Here is a 23,536-nt window from a genome sequence, read left to right on the forward strand (position 1 = left end):
TGTAAAGTCACGTCCACAAAAATACAGGGTGATTTGCAAATACACATAACTAATAATTCCACATAAAAATGTTATAGGTTTACATGCAAAGTGATATATACGCATTTGTGCATCTATTTCTACAGGTGGAATGATATTTGCGCATTTGCAGATCTGTGCATTTCTAAAGCACCCTCTCTCCCCACACTAAACCCAGCCAGACACACCTCCTCTCAGTCCTCCAGCAGAAAGACACCTCCCACTATAAATCCCAGTCAGTTTCAGTCTCTGTCCCCAGTCAGAGGACAGCAGCCAGCGGGCACCGGAGGACACAAACAAACCGTCTCACAGCACCGAGACAACAAGTCGGTTTACAGTTTATCTCTGGTCTGACTCACATGGAAACAGCAGACCTATACTCATGTCTGTGCTGACATAACATGTAGCAGAGACTCTGCCGTGAAAGTCGTCTTTTAATTGTAATACAGGCGCGTTAATGTAGCTCCAAAGAACATCATTTAAAAACGTTTTTATTATTATATCAAGATGCAGCCATAAACTTTACTGTTTCTCGAAGTGGAAGTTGATATTCAGTCCTAACAATTGCTGTCAAGATGGAAAGCACCACTCCTTAAGGACGAGATGGGAAAATGGGAGTTAACAATGGTAAGACAAATGCTTCATATGATTCAAGAATAATGCTTGTTGTGCAGGCTCATTTATTTGCATAGTCTGTAATGTAATGTAATAGATGCAATTAAATGGTGCTTTTGTTTTGATTAACATGTGAAGAGATAATTATAAATAATAATAATTATAATTATAAATAATAATATTTATAGTTAGACAAATTTTAGGAAAATGTAATTAAAGTATATGTATGGCTCAATAAGGAAGCTGGTTAATAATTAATTAATTGACTTATGGAGAAGGGTTGGGATTAAATAAGTTTATTCTTCTTCTCACTCCTTTTCCAATATGTAAATCAAGGCATCAAGTGTTTGACAATTTATTTTTCTTACGCTTTTCATTGTATGTAAATACTACTTGTTTCTGACTGACCACTTGTTGGTGTGATCATTTTCTTTTTCTTTATTTTATTTTATTTATTTCTTTGTATTCTACATTTTTGAAATACATTTTGAAATGAAATGAGATCACTGGGTGTAGTTGGCTCTTGAATCTTACTCTTCATATTTAATTGCCTCTTTTCCACACCTGAATGTAACTGAGTACATTTACTCAAGTACTGTACTTAAGTACAATTTTGAGGTACTTGTACTTGAGTATTTTCCATTTTATGCTACTTTATGATATGGTGCAGCACTGTGCTACTAATCCACCCAGTAGTATATAAACCTAAGTATCTAAATTGAAGAACTACAACATTAAAATATATTGTTAGAGATCAAAACAGGAAAAATCTAATATTCTATAAGAATATAACACTTTATGCATAACGAGTCCTTTTACTTTTGATACTTTCAGTACATTTTGCTGATAACACTTCTGTACTTTTACTGAAGTAGCATTCTGAATTCAGGACTTCAACCTTTAACAGAATAGTTTTTGACTGGTATTTGTACTTTTACTTAAGTAAAAGATCTGAGTATTTCTTCCACCACTGTCTTTTCATAACCTCTGTAATTCAATTGATCCCACAGCTAATCTGTAGTTAGTGTATCTATGAGAATCTACAGTCCACTGTACTGAAGCTGCAACAGGTCTAGCCTCATGTTTTACCGCTCAAGTTTTACGATTACGTTTGAAAAACAGAGCTAAGCATCAGTTTTGCTGAAAAATCAGTAATGTTTGAAACATCCAGAAGTAATTTTAGAAACATTGAATGCTGTTCTGAAGAATCCTCGCCATCTGGATGAAAGAAATGTTCAGTCTGTTGCACATAAAAAAAAATATTCCGAACCTGTTTTTTCAAATTGCAATGATATTTCCAAATCTAGGTTGATGAGAATGACAAATGTCCTTGTTTTTTTGTAAAACACAGGCAAAATATTGACATTTTATTTTGTATAACAAAGAATGTTGCAAAGAAAACCTCAATAAAACTGATATTTAAGAGTTTTTAAAATTTGACCTTTCCACCTCTTTCAACTGTCAAAGATCACCAGGTTTTTATTTGTCTCTGCTTTGTGACTGAAATTAAATGTTAATACATGAGAGGCACAAACTGGGGCTGCAAAAGGTCAAGAAGGCAGTGACTGTATTAACTCCCCCGTGTTTAAGTCTGTCACTCGAGACTGACGAGTCCTCCTCTTGCTGCTCCATGATCTGCTTTTCATATTAAATGCTGTAGAGGCAACATAATCAGATCTCCAGAGATACATTTTCAGATTTGAGATTTGCCTGTTGGTAGTGCTTAGCACCACCATCGCCGACTCTGAGTAACATAGGACACAATGCATCTGTGTAGCTAACAAACAATCCTACTTTCTATGAGGGACAATGGGGTTTGTGTGATACTGGTTAGCACCGGCAGACACAACAGCTCAACTTTTGTCGTTACATAAATAAATTTAAATGGTCATTTACATACGAGGATGTGAGTCCTCCCATCTACAACAGATAACCAATTTTAAATAATTATTGTGAACGCAGGCAGTTTTCTTAATCTCCTCTGCAGTATTTAGTCAGTAATGTTCGTCCAGTGTGTCCATATTGTCCAGACATGACCTTGAGACAAAACTATTAGTCCAAAAATACAGTTGTTTTTTTAAAGATGCAACAAGTTGTCTAGTTGTATGGCATGTGATTCAGAACTAAAAGCTTGTGACACAAATGATTTTCTATTCTGAATAGTTCAGAGGAATTAATATTGAATGTGTACTTGCTTTCACTCCGGGGCATCTGTATGGATTTGTGAATCATTTGCTTATTAACCAGATGGATTAGACAGGAGTCATGCAAGACCAGTTATTGATGCCCGGTGTTGTTATATAACGGGTCAGACATTTAATGAAGCACTCCACTGATTTTACTCATGAAGTTTAGTTTATTTGTTATGAGGAGCACTACTTAACCTGTGAAAACAGCTGCGAGAAAATAACCCTGATGATGTCATGGTGACGTCATCAGGGGTAACCCCGGTTTTGTCTTCGGGATTGGAAATTTTGAACAGATTGCCTGCGTTACAAAGTGGGTTATGAAGTTTTGAAGGACGTGCCAGACAGGGTCAGTGTAACAAGAGATGTCATTCCGTGTCAAATGAGATAGCTAGAGGTTTTTGTTAACATTTTGTTTAAAAAGTTCTGTAAATTGCATAGTTTTTTACAATTGGTAATTTTTTGTCATCCCACCACCCCCCTAAAAAAATGTCTTAGTCGGGCCGGATAGCCATTTTTAGGGTTCAATATCTTCTAACAGATAACTCCTAGAACCATGAATTAATTGGGCATAATAAGCCTTATATCTTGTTCAATTTAAACATGAAGACAACATCGAAAAAAAACGTGTTACTTTACACACATAATATCCACATATAGCCCCTGTTTCACACAAATTTTCATTTTCCTAGGAATGAGTCCACATTGGCATTTTGGCATCTCAAAACGGCAAAAAAATTGCAATTTTGGCTTGCCATACTTGCCATATCTTGTATTCTGTGTAAGTTAGAGCCCCTGATATTTGGCACAACGTCAACCAAACACTGTATGTTTAGCAGAAAATATGGAATTGTCCGTACGTATATACTTTGGGGTACTGCCTTGGGCCCCAAAACCACCCATTTTGCACTTTTCTTTTAATTTTAAAGGGTCAGTAATGAAAAGTATGACATCTACTTGTGCCTTTCAATCATTTGGATCTGGTGTACACCGTTTTGTCCGTGCCCCTACCAAATGTCATGGCTCCAGGTGTTACATTTTAACAAGATATTGAACCCTAAAAGTGCTTTATTTAGGGTCCGAAAATGACAGATGAACCATTTCACTCTTGTTACCTTGCTTTTTGAGCCGTGACTTCATTGTCTTGAGTATTCATTGGTGGTAGTATTTTATGCACATATTGTTTAGCGGCTCCTTTGGACCTTTTTAAATTATGCATCACAGCTGTTGTGCCGTTACACTTCACATAATCTGAGAGTCTGAACAAGGCGCTCAGTATTCACATTTGATAAACCCTGTTCCCTATGCTGGGTCAAGTGCTGTTGAGCACTCAGGAGGAGCCGTTGCTCAAACACTGATTGATCGCTCTCACTGAGATCAAACAAGGTCGGACCTCTTGTCTGCATGTGCATGTCAGTTCAGTATGTCTAAACCTGCTGAACCAACAGCCCACAGTCTTTTCTTTATTAGTCATTGGAAGATGAGTGATGCTGATCGAAACTCGCTGACATTTCGGCTGTGTCTGGCATGTGTTTTGGTATTTTGCTTTGGTGTACCATTTGATGTACTAACCTTTTGATAATCCTTTATTTGTCCATAAACACTCATGTGAACCTACTGTACAAAATTCTGGGTAATTTCAGATCGCTGTGCAGAGAAATTGTTGAAATGAAAACTAAGCAGTGGCTAACACCAACATGTAGAGTGGATGAGCATCTGATAATTATTATCATTACACACTAAACTGTTTGTCATTGAAGGCTTGGCGTGATGGTTATCAGCAAATATTGCACAGTCATTGTGGCTGACACGGGATCAGTGTGGGATGGCGTGTCACTTGTTTGTGTTGGTTCACCTGGCATGGAGGCTTGCTGCTTTTTTTAACCTCCTCACGGCCCGACCTCTGACCCTAATGTTGTGACCAGCAACATTACCAGATATACATTTGTGTATTTGACCTGTACACCTGTATATCTGTCGGACACAAGCACGACATTGGATGGCAACCAGCCACACTCTCACCGTGAAAACCTCAAACATAATTATTTCCCGCCTCTACCATCCTCAGGACCCAGTGCAGGAGTGGGGTGAGGAGTTTGAGGACGGCGCAGTTTACGGGGTCACTCTGCGCCGGGAGCCCGTCCCATCCTCCCCCAACCCTGGTGAGAAGAGCCCGAGCCTCGCTTTTGTGCAGTACCGTACCTGCAAGGTGCGGCGTCTGAAGGCCGCGACCCTGGACCTCGTTGTGAATCACGTCCTCGACCCTGGCTGCCAGGAGCAGGACTATGGCAGGATCTTCCTCTCTACATACAGAACCTTCACCGGTACCTCAAAGCTCATAGAGATGCTCTTCCAGAGGTACAATCACTCTTTTTTTTTTTACCAGTGTATGCCTGGTTTTGTTAGTTTTTCTTCATGGAACTTTGGGAAATACTCTTATTGGTTTCTTGCTGAGAGTGAGATGGGACTATTGATACCACTGTCATGTCTGTACAGTAAATAGAGTGCTCCAGGGATGACGTATTTTTGTAGGCCAACCAGGAAGTTAGTATCACCCTGGTTCCCTCGACAAAAAGCCAATGGGATTGTTCCATTGGGTTTTGGATTATTGCAGAAAATAAGCTCTGTGGCAAACACATGTTTATGATACTTACACGTTTTGTTCTGCAAGATAATCTACATAAATGAACACCACTTTTATGAGTTTTGAAGTGTGAATGCAATTACCAGCATGATCGCAATTACCCACATGAATGCGAGTATAAACACAACGAGGCTGTAAAGGCAGACAAGTCGGCGTGATGACATTTAGTAGTCTCATTTAGCCACTTGTTAGCAAACGCCTTCTTTAAGACACATACAGGCTTCAAAATTCACAAGTGGGGTACTTACTGACATATTTTATGTTGTAGAACAAAACGTTAAAACCTCTTAAGCTTGTGTTAACCACACACCTTATTTCAGGCATTTTAGGCTAAAATTTTTGCACAGTTTAGCCTCTTTCTCTGGTTATCTTCCCCTGATCAGAAAGTACAGGCTCCTTATTTTAAACATGATGAAGAGCTACAGGTGAAGAGACATCTCCTTTGTGCTTTAGATTCTTGGAAAACAACTTGGATTGTTGCACATGCAAAGTCACCACGTTGCGTCAGGATCTTTTTATACATTGTTTCCCTGACAAGGCAACCACCCCCTGCCTGCTTTGATGTAGTAATAAGTAGCTTGCAGGTGCTCATTATGCTGAGGCTTTCAACAACAACAATTACACACATAGCGGTTTTAGACTGTGGTTGGCATGTACCGAGGTCGGGTTTAGGATAGTCGCAGGACAGGAGCAAATAATAATTACAAAATATACAGAAAACATTCTGAAGAGTACAACTAAGTCTGTTTTCCCCCCTATAGAGACAATGCTGCCTCAGATCTGGACAACGGTGAATGCTACACGAGGTAGGTGGATGGCTTTTGACCCTTATGCGGTTAATTTCTAATATGTCCCTCTGGTTTAAATGGTTAATCTGTAATGATTCTTCCTCTGCCTCCTCAGCCCTCTGTTGGCCTTTGTCCAGACATGGTTGGATGAGTACAGCGAGGACTTCAGGGATCCTCCCCTGCACCCGGCTCTCAGGCTGCTGTTGGATCATCTGAGGATCAGCTCCGCCGTTCACGACAACATGCGCAGCCAGCCCAACTTTAGCTCGTTGGCTGGGCAGGCTGAGGCGCTGCTCAAGAGGTTACAGAACGAAGGTGATCCTCCATCACATCACATGACTGTACATGATAAGGCCTTTGTCCATGAGCCAAATGTCACCATACCAAATCTTCCTGCAAAAAATGCTCACTATTTCTTGATTTCTGCTCGGTGTGTTTCTTCAGAAGCTGAGACAAGTATCAGTACAGCCTCGGCTGAACTGGAGCAAGATGAGGAGGGTTCTGGTGATGAGGATTCAGGATGTGAAAACTCTCTGGATCAAGGTGGCATCATGGAGTTCTCCGCTGCAGCCGTTGCTGAACAGCTCACCCGGATGGACTCTGTACGTGAGAGGATATATTTTATGTTCTATTGTTTTACATTGACGATTAAAGGCTGATGATTGTTTTTTTTATGACGTTTCAGGCTCTGTTTGTCAAAGTGGTGCCATACCAGTGTCTGGGCTGTGTGTGGTCGCAAAGAGACAAGAAGGAAAACATGTCTCCCACCATCCGAGCAACCATCGCGCAATTCAACGCCATCACCAACCAGGTCATCATGTCCCTGCTCTGCCAGCCGACCGACGCCACCTCAAGTCCCACTTCCTCCCGCCGGCCTCCCACTACACCAGCTCAAAGGGCCCGCATCATAGAGAAGTGGATCAGAGTAGCACAGGTCGGTCAAAAATGCCAAAGTGAGCCAAAGAGCTTCATTAACTAACGCTTTATAAAAGGAGTAAATCCTCAACGCAAAACTATTTGATTTGAAATTGTTTCCTCTACAGGATTGTCGTCGGTTGAAGAACTTCTCCTCTCTCAAGGCGATCCTGTCGGCCCTTCAGTCTAATGCAGTTTACAGGCTGAGGAAGACTTGGGCTGCTGTCAGCAGGTAGAGTTATAGCCATTTCAAAGGCCACAACCTCTGTCCGTCTCCATCGTTACGTTTATATTGCGTTTTACATAATCGTCCTTTAATGAGGACGTTGAACCCTCATCAAGTGCAATTCACTGTCACTGACGGAGCAAGTCAGCAAATGTCTCACCTTTGTGTGAACCATATTCTACAGTATGTCAGGTCATGAACAATGCAGTAAACTATTATAACGTCAAGGATAACTGAAGCATAACTTCATGTTCTCTTTATGGTGTAAACATCTGGTCTCGGGTGAAGTGGTATAATAGTTCATTATTAAAGTATCTGTTTGTTTTTTGTATCTCTGTTCTTGTTGTAGGGATAGCATGGCCACGTTCGATAACCTCTCGGAAACGTTCCCCGATGAGAACTGTGTCCTGACCAACAGAGAGCTCCTGGTGGAGGTGAGAAGGAAACCGCTTATTGCACAAAAAACAGGTTATTTACTTCAGTGTTTACAGTGTACTGTGTTTACATGAACATGCATAACCGGTTTATGATCAGGTTATTCGCGTCCATGTAAACACAGTGTTAGCTAATCTTTAGATGCATCCGTAATTGGAACCTACAGTCGTCCATAAGCGAGGCAAAAATAAACCGTATTAGAATCAATGTTTTTTGTTGATAATTACTACATGCCATCTTCATAATTATTCTCAAAATATTCATTTGTATTCCACAATCATAATTTAACATTAGTTTATCATTTTCATTATCAAATTATATATACATACTTGTGAATTTTAGAGTCTATCTCTCTCAGTTGTGCTACTTAGCCACTAAGTTAAGCTACTTGTTATGGCAACAGTTCATCCACAACTACAGTAATGTTAGTTGTAAGCCAATTAGCCAGCTATAAAGTAGAGTAATTTTACTAATAGCAGGTACTCTTTAACATAATCATAACCAGTGTGTAAATGTTATGGAAAACAGCTATCAATTTAGTAATATCACTTTTTCTGAAGTGAAAAGGTAGGAGATATTTCGAATACATCTATCAAATGTAAAATTGTATCGCTGTGTAAAATAATGTAGGTGACTTGTAACGCCAATGATAGATGAGATGTGGTCACAGCAGATACTGCATATATATATTTAAGAAATATTCCTATACATTTCAATGGGAATGCATACGGTTCATTTTTGATCTACCTATAAGAGTTAATGTTTAACGATGCATACAACACAGTGCAGCTGTACATACTTTCAGTCTCGGCAGTCAATTTGAGATGGGGGGGTCAATCACTAATAAAACCAGTATTGGGGCAGTTTTCCGCAGATGACACAATACTGGAATTACAGAGTTGGTCTTTTTTATTTTGTAACCATAAACACAACAGACTATGTACAAAGAACATAGGACGAAGAATGTTTTGCACATATTGAAAACATGTTTGGAAATGATTATCCTCCTAAGCACATGGATTTCTCATTCATTTTTGAGTTTAATATTTACAGAAATGTTTAACAGAGTGTTAATGGGAAACTAGGCCCCAAGCACATTGTGTTCCCTCTTTTCTTTTATGAAGCCTCCTTTAGGCGACCGCGTCAGAGGCGACTTGTCTCTAGTTACAGTGAAAGGACGCTAAAGTCAATAGATCATACAGAGACCTGTATTCTCTTGCACGAGTGTTTACTGCTTCACAATAGCATTCAAAGAGATTCTTCGCTGGGAAAGGATTTTATACGTCTCACTTTTGTTAACTTGTTCTCCTCCTTTTCACTTTTCAATTTGGTTGTATTCAGGTGGTGCCTTTTATCTATGTGAACACAGTGACTCAGACATTTGCTTAAAGACTAATCGCTGTTTTTGACAAAGACTTAAGAGAGAATACTTGGAAGTGGCCTCCCTTCCTTTCACAAGATAATTATGAAACAGGATATCCAAGTTAATGAATAATAAGTGTTATTCTTGTATTGAAGAACTTGCTTCATAAGCCAGTTTACAATTTACTCACAAACTTCATTTACAGCCCCCTTGTACGTGCTTGTGTGCATGTATATAAACAAATGTTTATCCTCATAAACGCATGCATGAGAATGAAAATAATCATGCTATTTTTTTTAATAATTTGAAATATAACCTTCAACTGAATATAGCTCTGTCTGACCCACTTCTACAGGACGGAGGCCAAGCGACTGTGGATAACATTTCTCCAAAGATATCCAAGCGGTGTCCGATCCACAGACAGATGGTGAGCCATACCTCAGGATCTGAAAAGACTGAGATGTTTTGAAGACATGAGATGAAGCTCAGTGACCTATATCTGCAGCAACCTTCCTTTTCTGCCACATTAAATGTGCCGTTTCACAGTAGGAATGTTACAAAATGTGATCTGTGTGATATTGTCTTTTTACCTGAGGCAGGGTTTAGTTTCAACTTTTCAAAAAGACACATGCAAAATCCTTTCCATATATTATACAACTTTGAAATCCACAAGAGAGTTGATTTCACTCAGTGTGGGTGGAGTAACTCCGGCATGGCAGATACCCAAACCTATCTTTAGCCTCGCTCGGTGTTCAACAAGTTTCAGATGGCCCCAGATCACCAGGATTATAGGACAGTAATAATAGACTAGACCGTGATCTTTTATGAGTCATATGCACATTCTCCTGGGCCGTAACATGAACCCACAGTGCTGCTAACTGGGACTTGCCTTGTGTGAATGCCGTTCGATCTCAACCCATGTAGTGAAAAGAAAGCTAATGACTGGATTGAAATACAGTGACACATGAAACTACTGCTGTAATGCTAATGGATGGTGTGCTTACATGTCTCTCTGCAGAGTACCTCCAGTGGAGTGGTTCCTTACCTGGGCACCTATCTGACCGTCCTCACCATGCTGGACACTGCCCTGCCAGACGTTGTGGAGGTACATAATGTAGCCTCTTCTGCTTAATATTTGCCATTGAAAACATTCAATGGTTAGGTATATAGCCTATTGTAAAGTCAAATGTGTCATCATATGTGTTTTATTTCAGGACATCGTAGTGGGCAACACTTTACTTTACCCCCCTTTTTTAGCATTTCAAATTCAATTTCCATGACATAATATTTGTAATGATATAAATCAGATTGTCAAAAAGTCAGATTCAGGTCTTAACTTGATCCGTAAACATCCGTAGGCTAACTGGTGTATAAAGAGTTAATGGAAGGTTATAACGACGCAATATAACATACAGTAGCTGCAATCATATTTAATGACATGATTACACTCGTGTACAAACGGTGGGTTTAAAACTGTTGTTGTGTTCAAGGTTCATTCTTGACCTTGGAAATTCTCACTGAAGTTCCTCTTTCTAGGTTTCTCCCAGAGCTTTCAGCCACATCTCATGGCCTTTTGAATTTGCTCAGTCGTCATAAATAAATAAATAAATAAATAAATAAATAAAATAATACTTTACTAATACACTATATATATATGTTATTAATAATAAAGAAATAAAGATGCAATATTTAATGTTCATGTAAAATATGAAGACATACGCTAGCCTATCGATGGTCATGATTACACCTGTATTATATTGTATTATATTATATTATATTGTCAATGATTCATGATTCATCTTTTTATATACTAGTTATGGATGATTCACAGGAGGTATTATAGTTGCTAACAAATACATTGATAAAAACTTAGAAGGTTCTTATTTCTGCTTACAACTACATAACAATGTGTTATAGACCATTTATTAATCATTGATATACTGCTTATAAATCCTAAATAGGGGGTGTTAAAGTAAAGTGTTACCAAAGTGTAATTATTCATTTCTTGATCCAATTAATCATTGATATATGCAATAAATATATACTTTGTCTTTTGACAGGTTGTGCTCATAAATTTTGAGAAGAGGAGGAGGGTAAGTGTTTCCTCTTTGTGTCATATTTTATGAATTTCCCTTTTATTTATAATTTTTTCTTCATAGTGGTCAAAAACAAAGTACAAAGATGTCCATGTAGCATTCTGTCAGCATGTGAGTGATGGTGCAGTTGGGCGTGTGCTTATTTGCATTGTCAAAGTAAACAGAGAGGGACATTTTCTGACTCCCTTTTCAGTACGTGACATGCTGAAAGCTAGAGACCTTTTTAAACATTTACATATCTCTTTATGGAACACTTAAAAAACAGATTTGCTTATGTAAACACACAGATGTCAGGAGCATCTCTGTAACTCTGTTTATCCGTCATCATTTCTCCCTCTCCTGTAGGAGTTTGAGGTTCTGTCACAGATCCGTGTGCTACAGGTGTCCTGCTCCCAGTACAACCTGCCCAATCACCCCAGAATCGCTGTCTGGCTGCAGGGACACAAGCTGCTCACCGACCAAGAGAGGTGAGCTAAAGAAAGTGTTTTAATTACTTCCACACAACATACCCGTGATCGCATCACGAGCAGAGGAAAGCCTGCTGTAAGCCCAATAAATGTTACATAATGTGAAGTATGCATTGTAAAAATTCTTCTTCTCTCATTAAAGAGTTAATTCTCGATATGGACAAATAAAGGTGTGCTGCTTTCATGACTTTCCACTGAAATATTCGGCATTAAGGTGCAGTCATACTGAGTAATGGCATCTAATAAAGCAGCCAGTCTTTTGACATTTATAATGCTAAAAGATTAGTGCTGAGCAATTTTGAAAAGAAATATCCCAAATATCTGTGCAGTGCAACTGCACAACAGTTTTTTCAGCTTCTTGTGGTTTTACAATCCTCTGCTGACTGCTGAGTATTCAAAAACAATAAAATTGAGTATTTCCTGTACACTGAAATGTGGATACACCCTTTAGGTAGCAGTTGCACCGCCCAGTTTTGATAAAGAATTGCCAGCAAAACAACCTCTACCATTTATGGAAATCTCAACTGATTGGTAGAGCACGATTACCACAACTTATTAAACCACAACTAATGTATCATCAAGATATCACAACTCAAAATGTGCTCTAGACATGAGAAGACCATTCAAGGGTTAAATGCCTGTAGACTGACAAAGCAGCAACAAGTCCAAAGTTTTCCTCACTACATGAAAATCTATCATAGAGGCCTGCAGTTCTCATTCCTGTTTCTCTTACAGCTATGACCTGTCGAGACAGCTGGAGCCTCCGTTGGACTTGTGCTCGCCAACTCCCTGGAGACACCGCACACTCACAAAGAAACTCTCCTTGTGAGTATTCTACTGTGGTCCGATTTGAATGTTCAAACACACACGGTGCATGCACATTTTACTATGCACACACACACCTGCACACAACCCTTTAACCCTGGAGCCACAGTGGGTACAAACAGTGCTTTCTTCGCCATAACATGAAAGGAAGCAGCTCTTTTGAGTATGACTTATTGTATGCAGTGTTGATACATACAAATATATTCTAAATTATTGTATAATCTTATATAAAACAGCATTATTATCATCCTAAAATTAGTTTTGTCTTTGATACAAACTTTAAGTTGAGTCTCTGTCTTCAGTCTCCTGACAGTGAGCGATGGATCTAAAAAAGTCCCTGCTGACCAGATCAGCGTTTCATCATCTGGATCCAGTGGATCTGAGATGGAGGATCTATCCTCCCCAAACTCAGCCTGTTCCATCAGACTGCAGGTAAACAGCTATGTATGTGTCTGCCTCATTGTCTTCTGTCCGTACTTTGTTCTCAGTTGTGCATAGTGGTGTCTCTGTCATGCTGTGCCTTCATCTAATAATGGGCATCTGTGTTCAGCACAACAACCCCTATTTACACTTCACAAACAATCGTTTTGTTTTTAGTCGTAAAAAACAAACCCGGAAGCATTTCTGATGAGAAGTCAAATACAGTGAATGGCTTTTAAAACTGGGAAACTCACATAATATGCCTTCACAAAAGATCCTCTTTTAAAGGGCCATCGAAACTAGCGTGAGCCCTCGACAAGTGGAATTTCAATTGGTCCTTAGCTGAGCTGGAGGAGGGTTTGTTTAATGGTACACAGTTCTCATTGCAGCACCGTGGCTCGAGAGTATGGAGGACAGAACCTGCCGAAATAAAAAATAAATAAATGACTCAATTAAAAAAATAAATATTTCTTTAAAGGTCCAGTGTGTAGGATCTGGAGGTATCTAGCGGTGAGGTGAGGAGATTGCAACCAACTGAAGCCTCTCCCGTGTGCCAAGCGTGTTGGAGAGCTACGGTGGCCGACGCGAAAACATGATGTGATTGGCCCTCTCTATAGCAATTTGGAGCAGAGCCAGTGCTTAGAGTGTGTGCGTACATGGGAATTGAGCGGTGAAGCAAGAGAGAGAGAGAGCGGCAGCAATGGGAGCGAGTAACGTTATTGACTCCGGCCCAAGCAGGAAAAGTTAACAGTTTGGTTTATCCGTTCTGGGTTACTGTAGAAACATGGCCGTGCATCATGGCGGACTCCGTGAAGAGGGCCCGCTCCCTATGTAGATATAAACGACTAATTTTAAGGTAACGAAAACACAGCGATTCTTATTTTCAGGTGATTATACACAAAAGAAAAACATACTTTTTCATTTTATCTTCCGTTTCTGCCAATAGATCGGGTTAATCTTAGTTATTCTCTGCTTTCTAAATATATACTTTTCTATTTAGTTTTCCCTTTTATTTATTTATTTATTTATTTATTTTTACTAACTTTTTAATTTATTTTTAATTTATTTATTCATTATAAAATTGACGTATGTATTTATTTATTTATTTATTCATGATTTTTACATTTAATGGCATTCATTTTATTTATTCTTTTTTATATATTTTTTCATTTTGATTCCATCCTCCTTAAAATAGCTTAGTTCTTCTCTGCAGAGCAATCACTTCTGAAAGGCTACAGATGCTTTGACCATATTTCCAGTGGCACTCATCAATATTCCTTCTCTCGTTTTTGTCTCATCAGTCCTTTCACGGCTCTTGCAGCAACGTGTCCGAGGCCTTCTCTTCCTCCTCATCCTACTCTTCCTCATCTTCCCCCTGCTCCTCCGCGGCTTCCTCTCCGGACTCCCCCTCTCTTTCCAGCTCCTCCTCTGACTGCCGGACCGATCTGTGCTCTTCAGCCGCGTCCTGCGGTGGCGCTCGGCCGAAGCCCACTCTGGCCTCCCACCACAAGCGCTCCGTGTCCATGACCTCCCTGCCGCTGTATAACCGCCAGGTGGCTGACTCCTGTATAGTCAGGGTGAGCGTGGACCTGGGCCACAACAACGGCAACATGTACAAAAGCATCCTGGTGAGTTTATCCTCAAGTATTGATTTCAAAATATTAGATCTTCACCACCTTGTGTTGTTTTTCATATCCAAAGATAGATATTTCATTTTTTTAAATTTCTTTCTACATTTTTACTTTTGATTTATGTTCAAAGACCTTGTTAAGAATTGTTAAAATGATATCTACTACTTCTCCTTCATTGAAAAATCCATAATCTGTGAATATGCAAACATTGTTCATGTCAAATGTTTATCTAGTGAACATAAGATGTCTCCTACTTCACTGAAAAGTTCATTCTCAGTGTGTGTGTGTGTACTGGAGACGTCCGGTTTCCACGTCACATTTTGTGAAGTGCAAGCGTTACTGTGATTGGCTTCTAAACTTGTTGTGGTGTCATAAATCGTGCCTGTTTGCACGTGTTGAACTGAGATTTAAAGGAACATTTAGGGTCATCTATTGGCAGAAATGGAATCTGTTCTCTAGAGTGTAATCACCTGAAAATACGAATCGTTGCAAGTCCTTTATATCTTCAGTACATATGGAGCAGGTCCTCTTAACGGAGCCGGCCGCCGTGTTTCTACAGTAGCCCAGAACGGACAAACCAAACACTGGCTCTAGAGAGGGACATTTGTATTTTCAGCTCTGGCCACCGTAGTTCTCCTACAGGGAGTTTCAGTTGGTTGCAATCTACAACCTCACCACTAGATGCCACCAGATCCTACACACACACACTCCTACGCACCTTTAATTAAGGTGAGCACAGAGAAACTTTTCACTTCAGCAGACAAAACAGCTACCGGATTTTAATGTGATGCACTACTCTCTGAACATTTAGAATGAGCCAAAGTCTTAAACTTAATTAAGGTGTGTTTAAATAACACTTATTATTCTTTGTTTTTCATAGTTGACCAGCCAGGACAAAACTGCCCAGGTGATTCAGAGGGCGTTGGAGAAGCATCACCTCGAGCACATGAACTGGCACGACTTCACCCTGACGCAGGTCATCTCCCAGGAGAGAGGTCAGAACACGAGGACTCTACTATCAAAAGAATTGTTGAAAACAGTGCTGAAAAAAAAATGAAACGCCCCTTATGACAATTTCTCTTGTTTTTCTGTTTTCAGAGTTGCTCATACCAGACAAAGCCAACGTCTTCTATGCCATGTCCACAATGGCAAACTTTGACTTTGTTTTGCGCCAATTCCCCAAAGGTCAGAAGAAACCACTGAGGGCCACGTCTAGTCTCGGACGATACACAAAGTAGCACCTTTGGTCTGCAAATCCTGCACCTGGAATATGAACCGAGCACACGGGACTCTCCTTGAAGATATTTTTAAATAGTTTTATAAGACAAGTATGTTCTCCAATCCTTTTTTTGGATACCAAAGAGGTAAAAAATGTGACATTTCTATGGTAACGGACAAGATGATGCAAAAGCACTTTATGAAGAAGCCTCAACAGAAACGGATGGAGCTTTTAAAAAACATCTGGATCAGACATGCTTTTATTTCCTGTTGGAATAAACTCTGTATGAATCCTAAAAAAGAAAAAGAAAGAACCCATTCCTTGACTTTTCCCCAGAGATGTGTCGATGATGCTTACACAGTTTTAAGTGCATGGATGCAAATACTGGCTGCTAGATGTCAAAACGCTGACCTAACATGAACATGGAGAAATGCCTGGCCATCTCCCAACGCAGCTGGGAGCCATTAATAACCTGTGTGTTAAAAAGGGAACTGGGGTCAGATGCTGTGTGAAGGGCGTACAGCTGATAATGAACTCCTGGGGCCCCTCAGCAGGTTGTCAGCCACTCGAGATGAGATACCCGGCGTGATGTGCCAGTGCCATCTGAGGAGTGGGAGGGTACGATCTCACCAGGGATCACGGTGTACCAGCTGAGTTTCAGGCCCAGCTGCTGCTGCGGCGTTGCTGTGATACTCATCGTGTGAAGCCAGCAGATCCGACTGGAAGGATGGCATTCCTGAGTCGGGGGAACCGTGACAGCAGACTTGGATGGACTTTGTGTGTGTGCTTTCAGTGTTAGTGCTACAACTAAGTAAGATTCACTTTAAGAGTTTTGATTTTTTTTCTAATGTTTTGTATTTATTTTCTGGTTCACACTTTGATTGCACCTTTATTTGATTAACACATTGTGACGACTCGCTGGGTGGCAAGTTGTCTCTTGACTGGTTAGAACATATAAAAAAAAAAAATCTAAACTTTGATTAGTGAGGTTATAATTTTAGAGATGTCTTAATGTCTGATGAATTCTGAGGATATTTAAAATGTTAATGACAATATTTAAAATTTTAAAATGAAAGTTTTAAAAAAAAAATTGTATTAAACAGATTTGGTTCAGACTTGTGAAGCCTGGATGTAACTGGTGCTTAAATGGCTTGATTTAAAGCCTATAACGGGGAGTGTAGATGTAATCATTTCAATGACGTCAATTGACGCAGAGATTCTCGTGACATGGCTGATAATGATCATATTTCTTACAGTTCACGCTCCGGGGAGCATTCGCAAAGAGGAAGAGTTGCACATTGAATAGACTCACTTTAGTAAAATCACAAGTTTTACCACTCTGAGGTGCCCTTGGAGTGTCAGGAGCCTTGCTCAAGGGCACAGATAGCTGTCGAGGAAAGAAACAGACACAGATGTCTTATTGTTGACCTCCTCTACCTACGCTGTTCACCGAGACCTGGGGCTTTGAAACAGTAAACACTGTCTCTTATAAAATGCCTCTTTTTCTTCACTCTAGGGATTAATGAAGTAACTGCCGCAGTTGTAAAACAAAGAGAAGTACACGGTTTAAAAAATGGGATTTGAGATGTATTTCCACGCTGTATTGACAACTTCCTAATAAAAAATGTTTCAGTCCTATTTGTCTGACTGGTTTCTGCTGTTGAGCACAATGTAGCCAGTCATGGGTTAAGTGTTTCCTTTATGAGTTATTATAAAGTTGTTTCATTTTCAAAGCTTAACAATATAAGTTAAACGCAATATCAACATTATCTTTGGAATTAGTGTTTGTGGGGCAAGATTATATGTGTATATACAGTATATATATATGTATTTTTTTTATCTCCACCCCCTTCATATTTTGACTCCTTGTCATGTGAACAATGCTCAAGTTTTGTTCAGTCATATGAGAGCTCTAGATATATATTTTCAACCAAATGCAGGCCAACATGAATTGTAACAACCCTGAAAATACCCAGACAAAAACAATTATTTTTTGAGTAAATGTAGTCTCTGTCTTCTTTTCTTTATTGAACCTAAAAAATAATACAGTATAATCATTATAGAACATGATAAAGTGGGATAAATAAATACATAATAAAAGAAAACAATGTTTTTAAGTTAATTCGAAGTTTTAAATTGACAGCTTTTTACAGGTGTTATTGAATGCAACACGTCATAATAAATGTTTGTTTCCTGACGTCACTGACCCCTGCAGCCGTTGACGCATGGTGCGTCAACGTCTCGCTCCTGCTTTTAACTTGGCGGTTTCAAACGCCTATAAACATGATTAGCGTCTACATTTAGAGCTTTATCCTCATAGAATAAATGTTTCTACAACGTGTTGTCCTCTTACGGACTGCTCACCGAAGGTAAGACACAACATGTTCACCTCGTGTTTACAAAAACACAGTTAAAGTCAATGAAATATCGTCAGTAGACGGCTTCAGAGAGTTGTGTGATTAGCCACAGGTGAGCTAATTAACCAGTAACCTGCCCTGACATCAAGACGCCACAAGGGAGCAGCATCATCCCAGCAGTGATGGCTCACTCTGCTGAGTCTGCACCAGGTGTCAGCAACCTGTGGCTCCGGAGCCACATGCGGCTCCTCAGCTCCTCTCCAGTGGCTCCCTGTGGATTTATAAAACAATTAGTGGAAATGAATAACTGTTTTTTTGTTTACATTTTCATTTTTATTCATCATTGTTGTAGGTCTAATGCACGATGGTCCTAGTATTATGAGAATAAAGTCATATTATAAAGTAGTAATTTTACGTGTTATTTAATTATTTTCTTGTAACGTTATGACTTTATTCTCGTAATATTATGACTTTATTCTCGTTACATTACAACTTTATTCTCGTTATATTATGACTTTATTCTCGTTACATGATAACTTTATTCTCGTAATATTACGACTTTATTCTCGTTACATTACGACTTTATTCTCGTAATATAACGACTTTATTCTCGTTACATTACGACTTTATTCTCGTTATTTTATGACTTTATTCTCGTTACATTACGACTTTATTCTTGTTACATTACGACTTTATTCTTGTTACATTACGACTTTATTCTCGTTATATTATGACTTTATTCTCGTTACATTACGACTTTATTCTTGTTACATTACGACTTTATTCTCGTTACATGATAACTTTATTCTCGTAATATTACGACTTTATTCTCGTTACATTACGACTTTATTCTCGTAATATTACGACTTTATTCTCGTTACATTACGACTTTATTCTCGTTATTTTATGACTTTATTCTCGTTACATTACGACTTTATTCTTGTTACATTACGACTTTATTCTCGTTATATTATGACTTTATTCTCGTTACATTACGACTTTATTCTTGTTACATTACGACTTTATTCTCGTTACATGATAACTTTATTCTCGTAATATTACGACTTTATTCTCGTTACATTACGACTTTATTCTCGTAATATTACGACTTTATTCTCGTTACATTACGACTTTATTCTCGTTATTTTATGACTTTATTCTCGTTACATTACGACTTTATTCTTGTTACATTACGACTTTATTCTCGTTATATTATGACTTTATTCTCGTAATATTATGACTTTATTCTCGTTACATTACGACTTTATTCTCGTAATATTATGACTTTATTCTCGTTACATTACGACTTTATTCTCGTTATTTTATGACTTTATTCTCGTTACATTACGACTTTATTCTTGTTACATTACGACTTTATTCTCGTTATATTATGACTTTATTCTCGTAATATTACGACTTTATTCTCGTTACATTACGACTTTATTCTCGTTATATTATGACTTTATTCTCGTAATATTACGACTTTGTTCTCGTAAAGTTATGGCTTTATTCTCGTACTATTATGACTTTATTCTCGTTACATTACGACTTTATTCTCATAATATTACGACTTTATTCTCGAAATCTCCGATTTTTTCAACAGCACTGGGATAGAGAGTCCAAAGGGAGACATTTACACAAAATCCCAAATAAAGCAGGAGGGTTAAGAAGTCATGGTAAGAAAACAGAAAAGTAAAGGTTAGAGTTAGCAGACTAAGAATTGGGCACTGCCAATCACACAGCTCACTGCATATTATTGGAAAACACCCTACTGGTCACTGTAGCCAGTGTCGGGTCATGGAGACAGTTGAACACGTACTTACTTCATGCACAAAATATGAGTTAAATAGACAAGAGTATGTTAGCAGGTTTGCAGAGGTTGGCACCAGTGGAGAATGGGACGGAGGATTTGCTTGGATGCGGGGATACTGTGGAGGGGAGGAAGGTGATTTTTAGGTTTCTGATCAACACTGGATTAATTAAGAGACTGTAGCAGAGTAGAGGGGTAGTGGACGGATAAAACCAGAAGGAGGCAGCAATGCAACACAGCTGCCGTAAAACCTCCAAAAAGAAGAAGAAGATATATTTGGCAGTAAAGTGCTATTGTGACTTAAAAAAAACACAGAGGTATTGGTGTGTGTAGATGTTCTGATAATGAAACAAACATCAGGTGCTTGTTAAATAAGTTGAAACCCTCAGGGCATCGTTTGCTCCTCTTCATTCCATTAAACCTGAATGTGAAGTTGTCTTTGAATGGAGGGATTTTTATAACCCTGTCTCTTTATAACTATAGAACAACCTAATGATGTCCTCGAGCCAGACACGGAGACACTGACTGCTCACCAACGGTAAGACAACATGCTCACCACTTCTAACTAAAGCTGGCTAACTTATAAAGAAAAGGGACATTGGCCAAAATAGGTCACCTCATGTTTACAAAAAGACAGTGAAACTCAATGAAATATGGCCAGTAGATGGCTTCAGAGAGCTGTGTGCTCAGGCCACAGGTGGACTAAACACATTTGGTTCCTTGATGGTATCTGGCAGTAAAGTGCTGTTTTGGTTTTAAACAATACAGAAGCATTTTGTGTGTAGATGTTTTGATTATGCAACAACATCAGGTGCTTGCTAACCATCCTGTTGTCCTCAGGTCAAATTTGACCTGTTAATTTTATCATAAATATGGATTTATTTCATCTAATTGGCCCCAAAATAACATGGATGGTTCCCTACTATGGTCTTAGCAAAAAAAATAAAAATAAATAATGATCACTACTTTTGTTGAATTTGTTTTATTCAAATTTATAGCATCTGTGGTCTCCCCGGGTCAAAATTGACCCGGGGAGACCACAGATGCTATAAATTTAAATAAAACAAATTTCATTTGGAGGTGCAATGTGTCACACAATGTGCAATATGATGATTTATATTGTATGCTTATAAACAGTCTAACCAGACTGGGTCAAAGGACCACAGGTGTCATTATGTGCTGCCATTAAAAAAATTCAAGTGCTTTCAAAACAATATCCAGATTTAACTTTTACAGATACCAGTCTGCGAAAATTCATCAATATTATGTTCCTCTGATAATAACTACAGAAAAAATAATTCATAATTTCTGTTTTTTTTTACTCACAAATTAGGTATAATTTCATGGAAATTAGGTGTATTAAACATAATTTCCCCCATAAAAGTGTAAAACTTGTGGTAATTAGTTGGAATGAAGTTGGCCTAAAAGGTGTAACCTAGAATTGGCTGATCATTTATACTGTCTGCTTTATAAACACTCAAACCAGACCGGGTCAATTTTGACCTGGGAAGACAAAAGTTGCTTGTTTGACGGGAAGACAATAGGAGGGTTAAATAAGTTGAAACCCTCAGGGCATCGTTTGCTCCTCTTCATTCCATTAAACCTGAATGTGAAGTTGTCTTTGAATGGAGGGATTTTATAACCCTGTCTCTTTATAACCGTAGAACAACCTAATGATGTCCTCGAGCCAGACACGGAGATACTGACTGATCACGAAAGGTAAGACAACGTGCCAACCACTTCTAACTAAACTAGTTAACTTATAAAGAAAAGGACATTGGCCAAAATAGTTCACAAAGCCCTCGATGGTGAAAGTCAAAGAAATATTGTCCAGTGGATGGCCTCAGAGACATACTGTAGATATAAAACAGTAGATGTGACACCTTCTAATGATTTCAGGATTGAACCATATGGTGGCCATCTTACCTGGGTCCAGTTTGAAACTTTCTGTCATTGGAACTTGGTAAAAGAGGCTTATGTTGTCCTTATAATCCTTGTATTCTTCTACCAATACACCAATGCTGTTTTTTATTCAAAGTAATGAGTGTAAGACAACTGTATGTGTCTAGAATGAACCAAAAAAAAACAAAGATTTTGGTAGAATTTTGATAATTATATCTCCCAAGAGACCAAATCACGCTTTCCGTCCTGAAGATAATCTCCTAGTTGTGCATTTATATTGCAGACAATGATTTTATATTTTTTCAATTTTGAAAACAAACTTATAAGAACTGTCTTTGGTAACCTGAATGGCTAATATACTACATATATCTTTTATGTAGAAATCCTTAATAGATTCAGTATTGTGGTTTATAGGCAGGCAATTACAATCAGTCACTTCCTGTTTTGCTTTGTTTTCTTGCGTCCAGCCAGCGTGGGGTTTGTTTGTGATGCTGAGAGGAGAGGTTGAAGAGTCTTGCTAACTGTAAATGATGAGTTGTTTTAGTTGATAACGTTAAGTTTTGTTTGGAAAGGTTATTGTCTTCAGCAGAACTCCTGATGGACTCATCTCAATTGCCTATCATTCTCATCGCCAAGTAACGTTATAGACATTAACCTCTACCATGATAATGTGGAGAGATGTATTTGCTTCAATGAAAGGAAATCGTGTAAAGTCAGGAGGTAACTAACTAACTAACTAACTAACTGTTTGTAGTTTTAGTTGAATACATTTCTCATCTATTCTGTACTGATGTGTGGAAAGTGATGCCAGCCTCCCAGGTCTCTTTGGTCCTTCTGGTAAAGCAGTAAGGTGCTGAACAGCTGATAACCTGTTGCTGCCCATATAGGTGGCAATTGTAAACAATACCCAGATAAGATGCAGGATGGTTATCCCATTAGTTATGACATAATGTCACATCTACTGTTTTATATCTATGGTCAGAGAGCTGTGTGCTCAGCAAACAGGTGAGCTAATCTACCAGCAATGACATCAAGACGCCACAAGGGTGCAGTAGCACCTTAGCAGTGATAGCTCACTCTGCTGAGTCGAAACACATTTGGTTCCTTGTTATATTTGGCAGTAAAGTGCTATTGTGGCTTTAAACAACACAGAGGTATTTGTGTGTGTGTAGATGTTCTGATAATGAAACAACATCAGGTTGCTTGTTAAATAACTTGAAACCCTCAGGGCATCATTCGCTCCTCTTCATTCCATTAAAACCTGAATGTGAAGTTTGTCTTTGAATGATTTTATAACCCTGTCTCTTTATAACTATAGAACGACCTAATGATGTCCTCGAGCCAGACACGGAGACACTGACTGCTCAACAAAGGTAAGACAACGTGCCAACCACTTCTAACTAAAGCTGGCTAACTTATAAAGAAAAAGGACATTGGACAAAACAGTTCACCTCATGTTTACAAAAAGACAGTTAAAGTCAATGAAATATCACCAGTAGATGGCTTCAGAGAGCTGCGTACTCAGGCCACAGGTGAACTAATTTACCAGGAAACTGCCCCGACATCCAGATACCACAGGGGTGCAGTAGCATCTTAGTTAGTGATAGCTCACTCTGCTG

General features: G+C 38.8%; 1 protein-coding gene and 1 long non-coding RNA gene across 3 annotated transcripts; both read left to right on the top strand.

Annotated features, from left to right (window-relative positions):
• Positions 1-262: 262 nt before the first annotated feature.
• Positions 263-17,486, top strand: LOC119501822 (ral guanine nucleotide dissociation stimulator-like 1). Of its 2 annotated transcripts, none has more exons than XM_037792461.1 (17): positions 263-645; positions 4,888-5,177; positions 6,225-6,269; positions 6,367-6,566; positions 6,696-6,853; positions 6,937-7,185; positions 7,295-7,398; positions 7,742-7,826; positions 9,546-9,617; positions 10,209-10,295; positions 11,251-11,283; positions 11,632-11,753; positions 12,489-12,578; positions 12,881-13,022; positions 14,300-14,626; positions 15,510-15,624; positions 15,728-17,486. In XM_037792461.1, the coding sequence occupies exons 1-17, from the start codon at positions 622-624 to the stop codon at positions 15,865-15,867; spliced, it is 2,283 nt and encodes a 760-aa protein (XP_037648389.1). In that variant the 5' UTR covers positions 263-621; the 3' UTR covers positions 15,868-17,486. The 2 variants fall into 2 exon arrangements, with proteins under 2 accessions (XP_037648389.1, XP_037648390.1); XM_037792462.1 differs by having other exon boundaries at positions 12,881-13,010.
• A 594-nt stretch (positions 17,487-18,080) lies between these two features.
• On the top strand, positions 18,081-23,290 carry LOC119501002. Its single transcript, XR_005209737.1, has 3 exons — positions 18,081-18,217; positions 20,499-20,553; positions 23,236-23,290. It is a non-coding gene; the product is annotated as an uncharacterized LOC119501002 (long non-coding RNA).
• The last annotated feature ends 246 nt before the right edge of the window (positions 23,291-23,536 follow it).

The sequence above is a fragment of the Sebastes umbrosus genome, chromosome 14 (assembly GCF_015220745.1).
Source record: "Sebastes umbrosus isolate fSebUmb1 chromosome 14, fSebUmb1.pri, whole genome shotgun sequence".
Classification (NCBI taxonomy): Eukaryota; Metazoa; Chordata; class Actinopteri; order Perciformes; family Sebastidae; genus Sebastes; species Sebastes umbrosus.

What these genes read in the sequence shown, in the direction of transcription:
- LOC119501822 (XM_037792461.1), top strand. Translation starts at nt 622, where the DNA reads ATGGGAAAATGGGAGTTAACAATG. An exon ending in ACAGAGAGCTCCTGGTGGAG is followed by an intron (nt 7,827 to 9,545) that starts GTGAGAAGGAAA and finishes CCACTTCTACAG; the next exon opens with GACGGAGGCCAAGCGACTGT. An exon ending in GACTGCAGGTAAACAGCTAT is followed by an intron (nt 13,023 to 14,299) that starts GTATGTGTCTGC and finishes TTGTCTCATCAG; the next exon opens with TCCTTTCACGGCTCTTGCAG.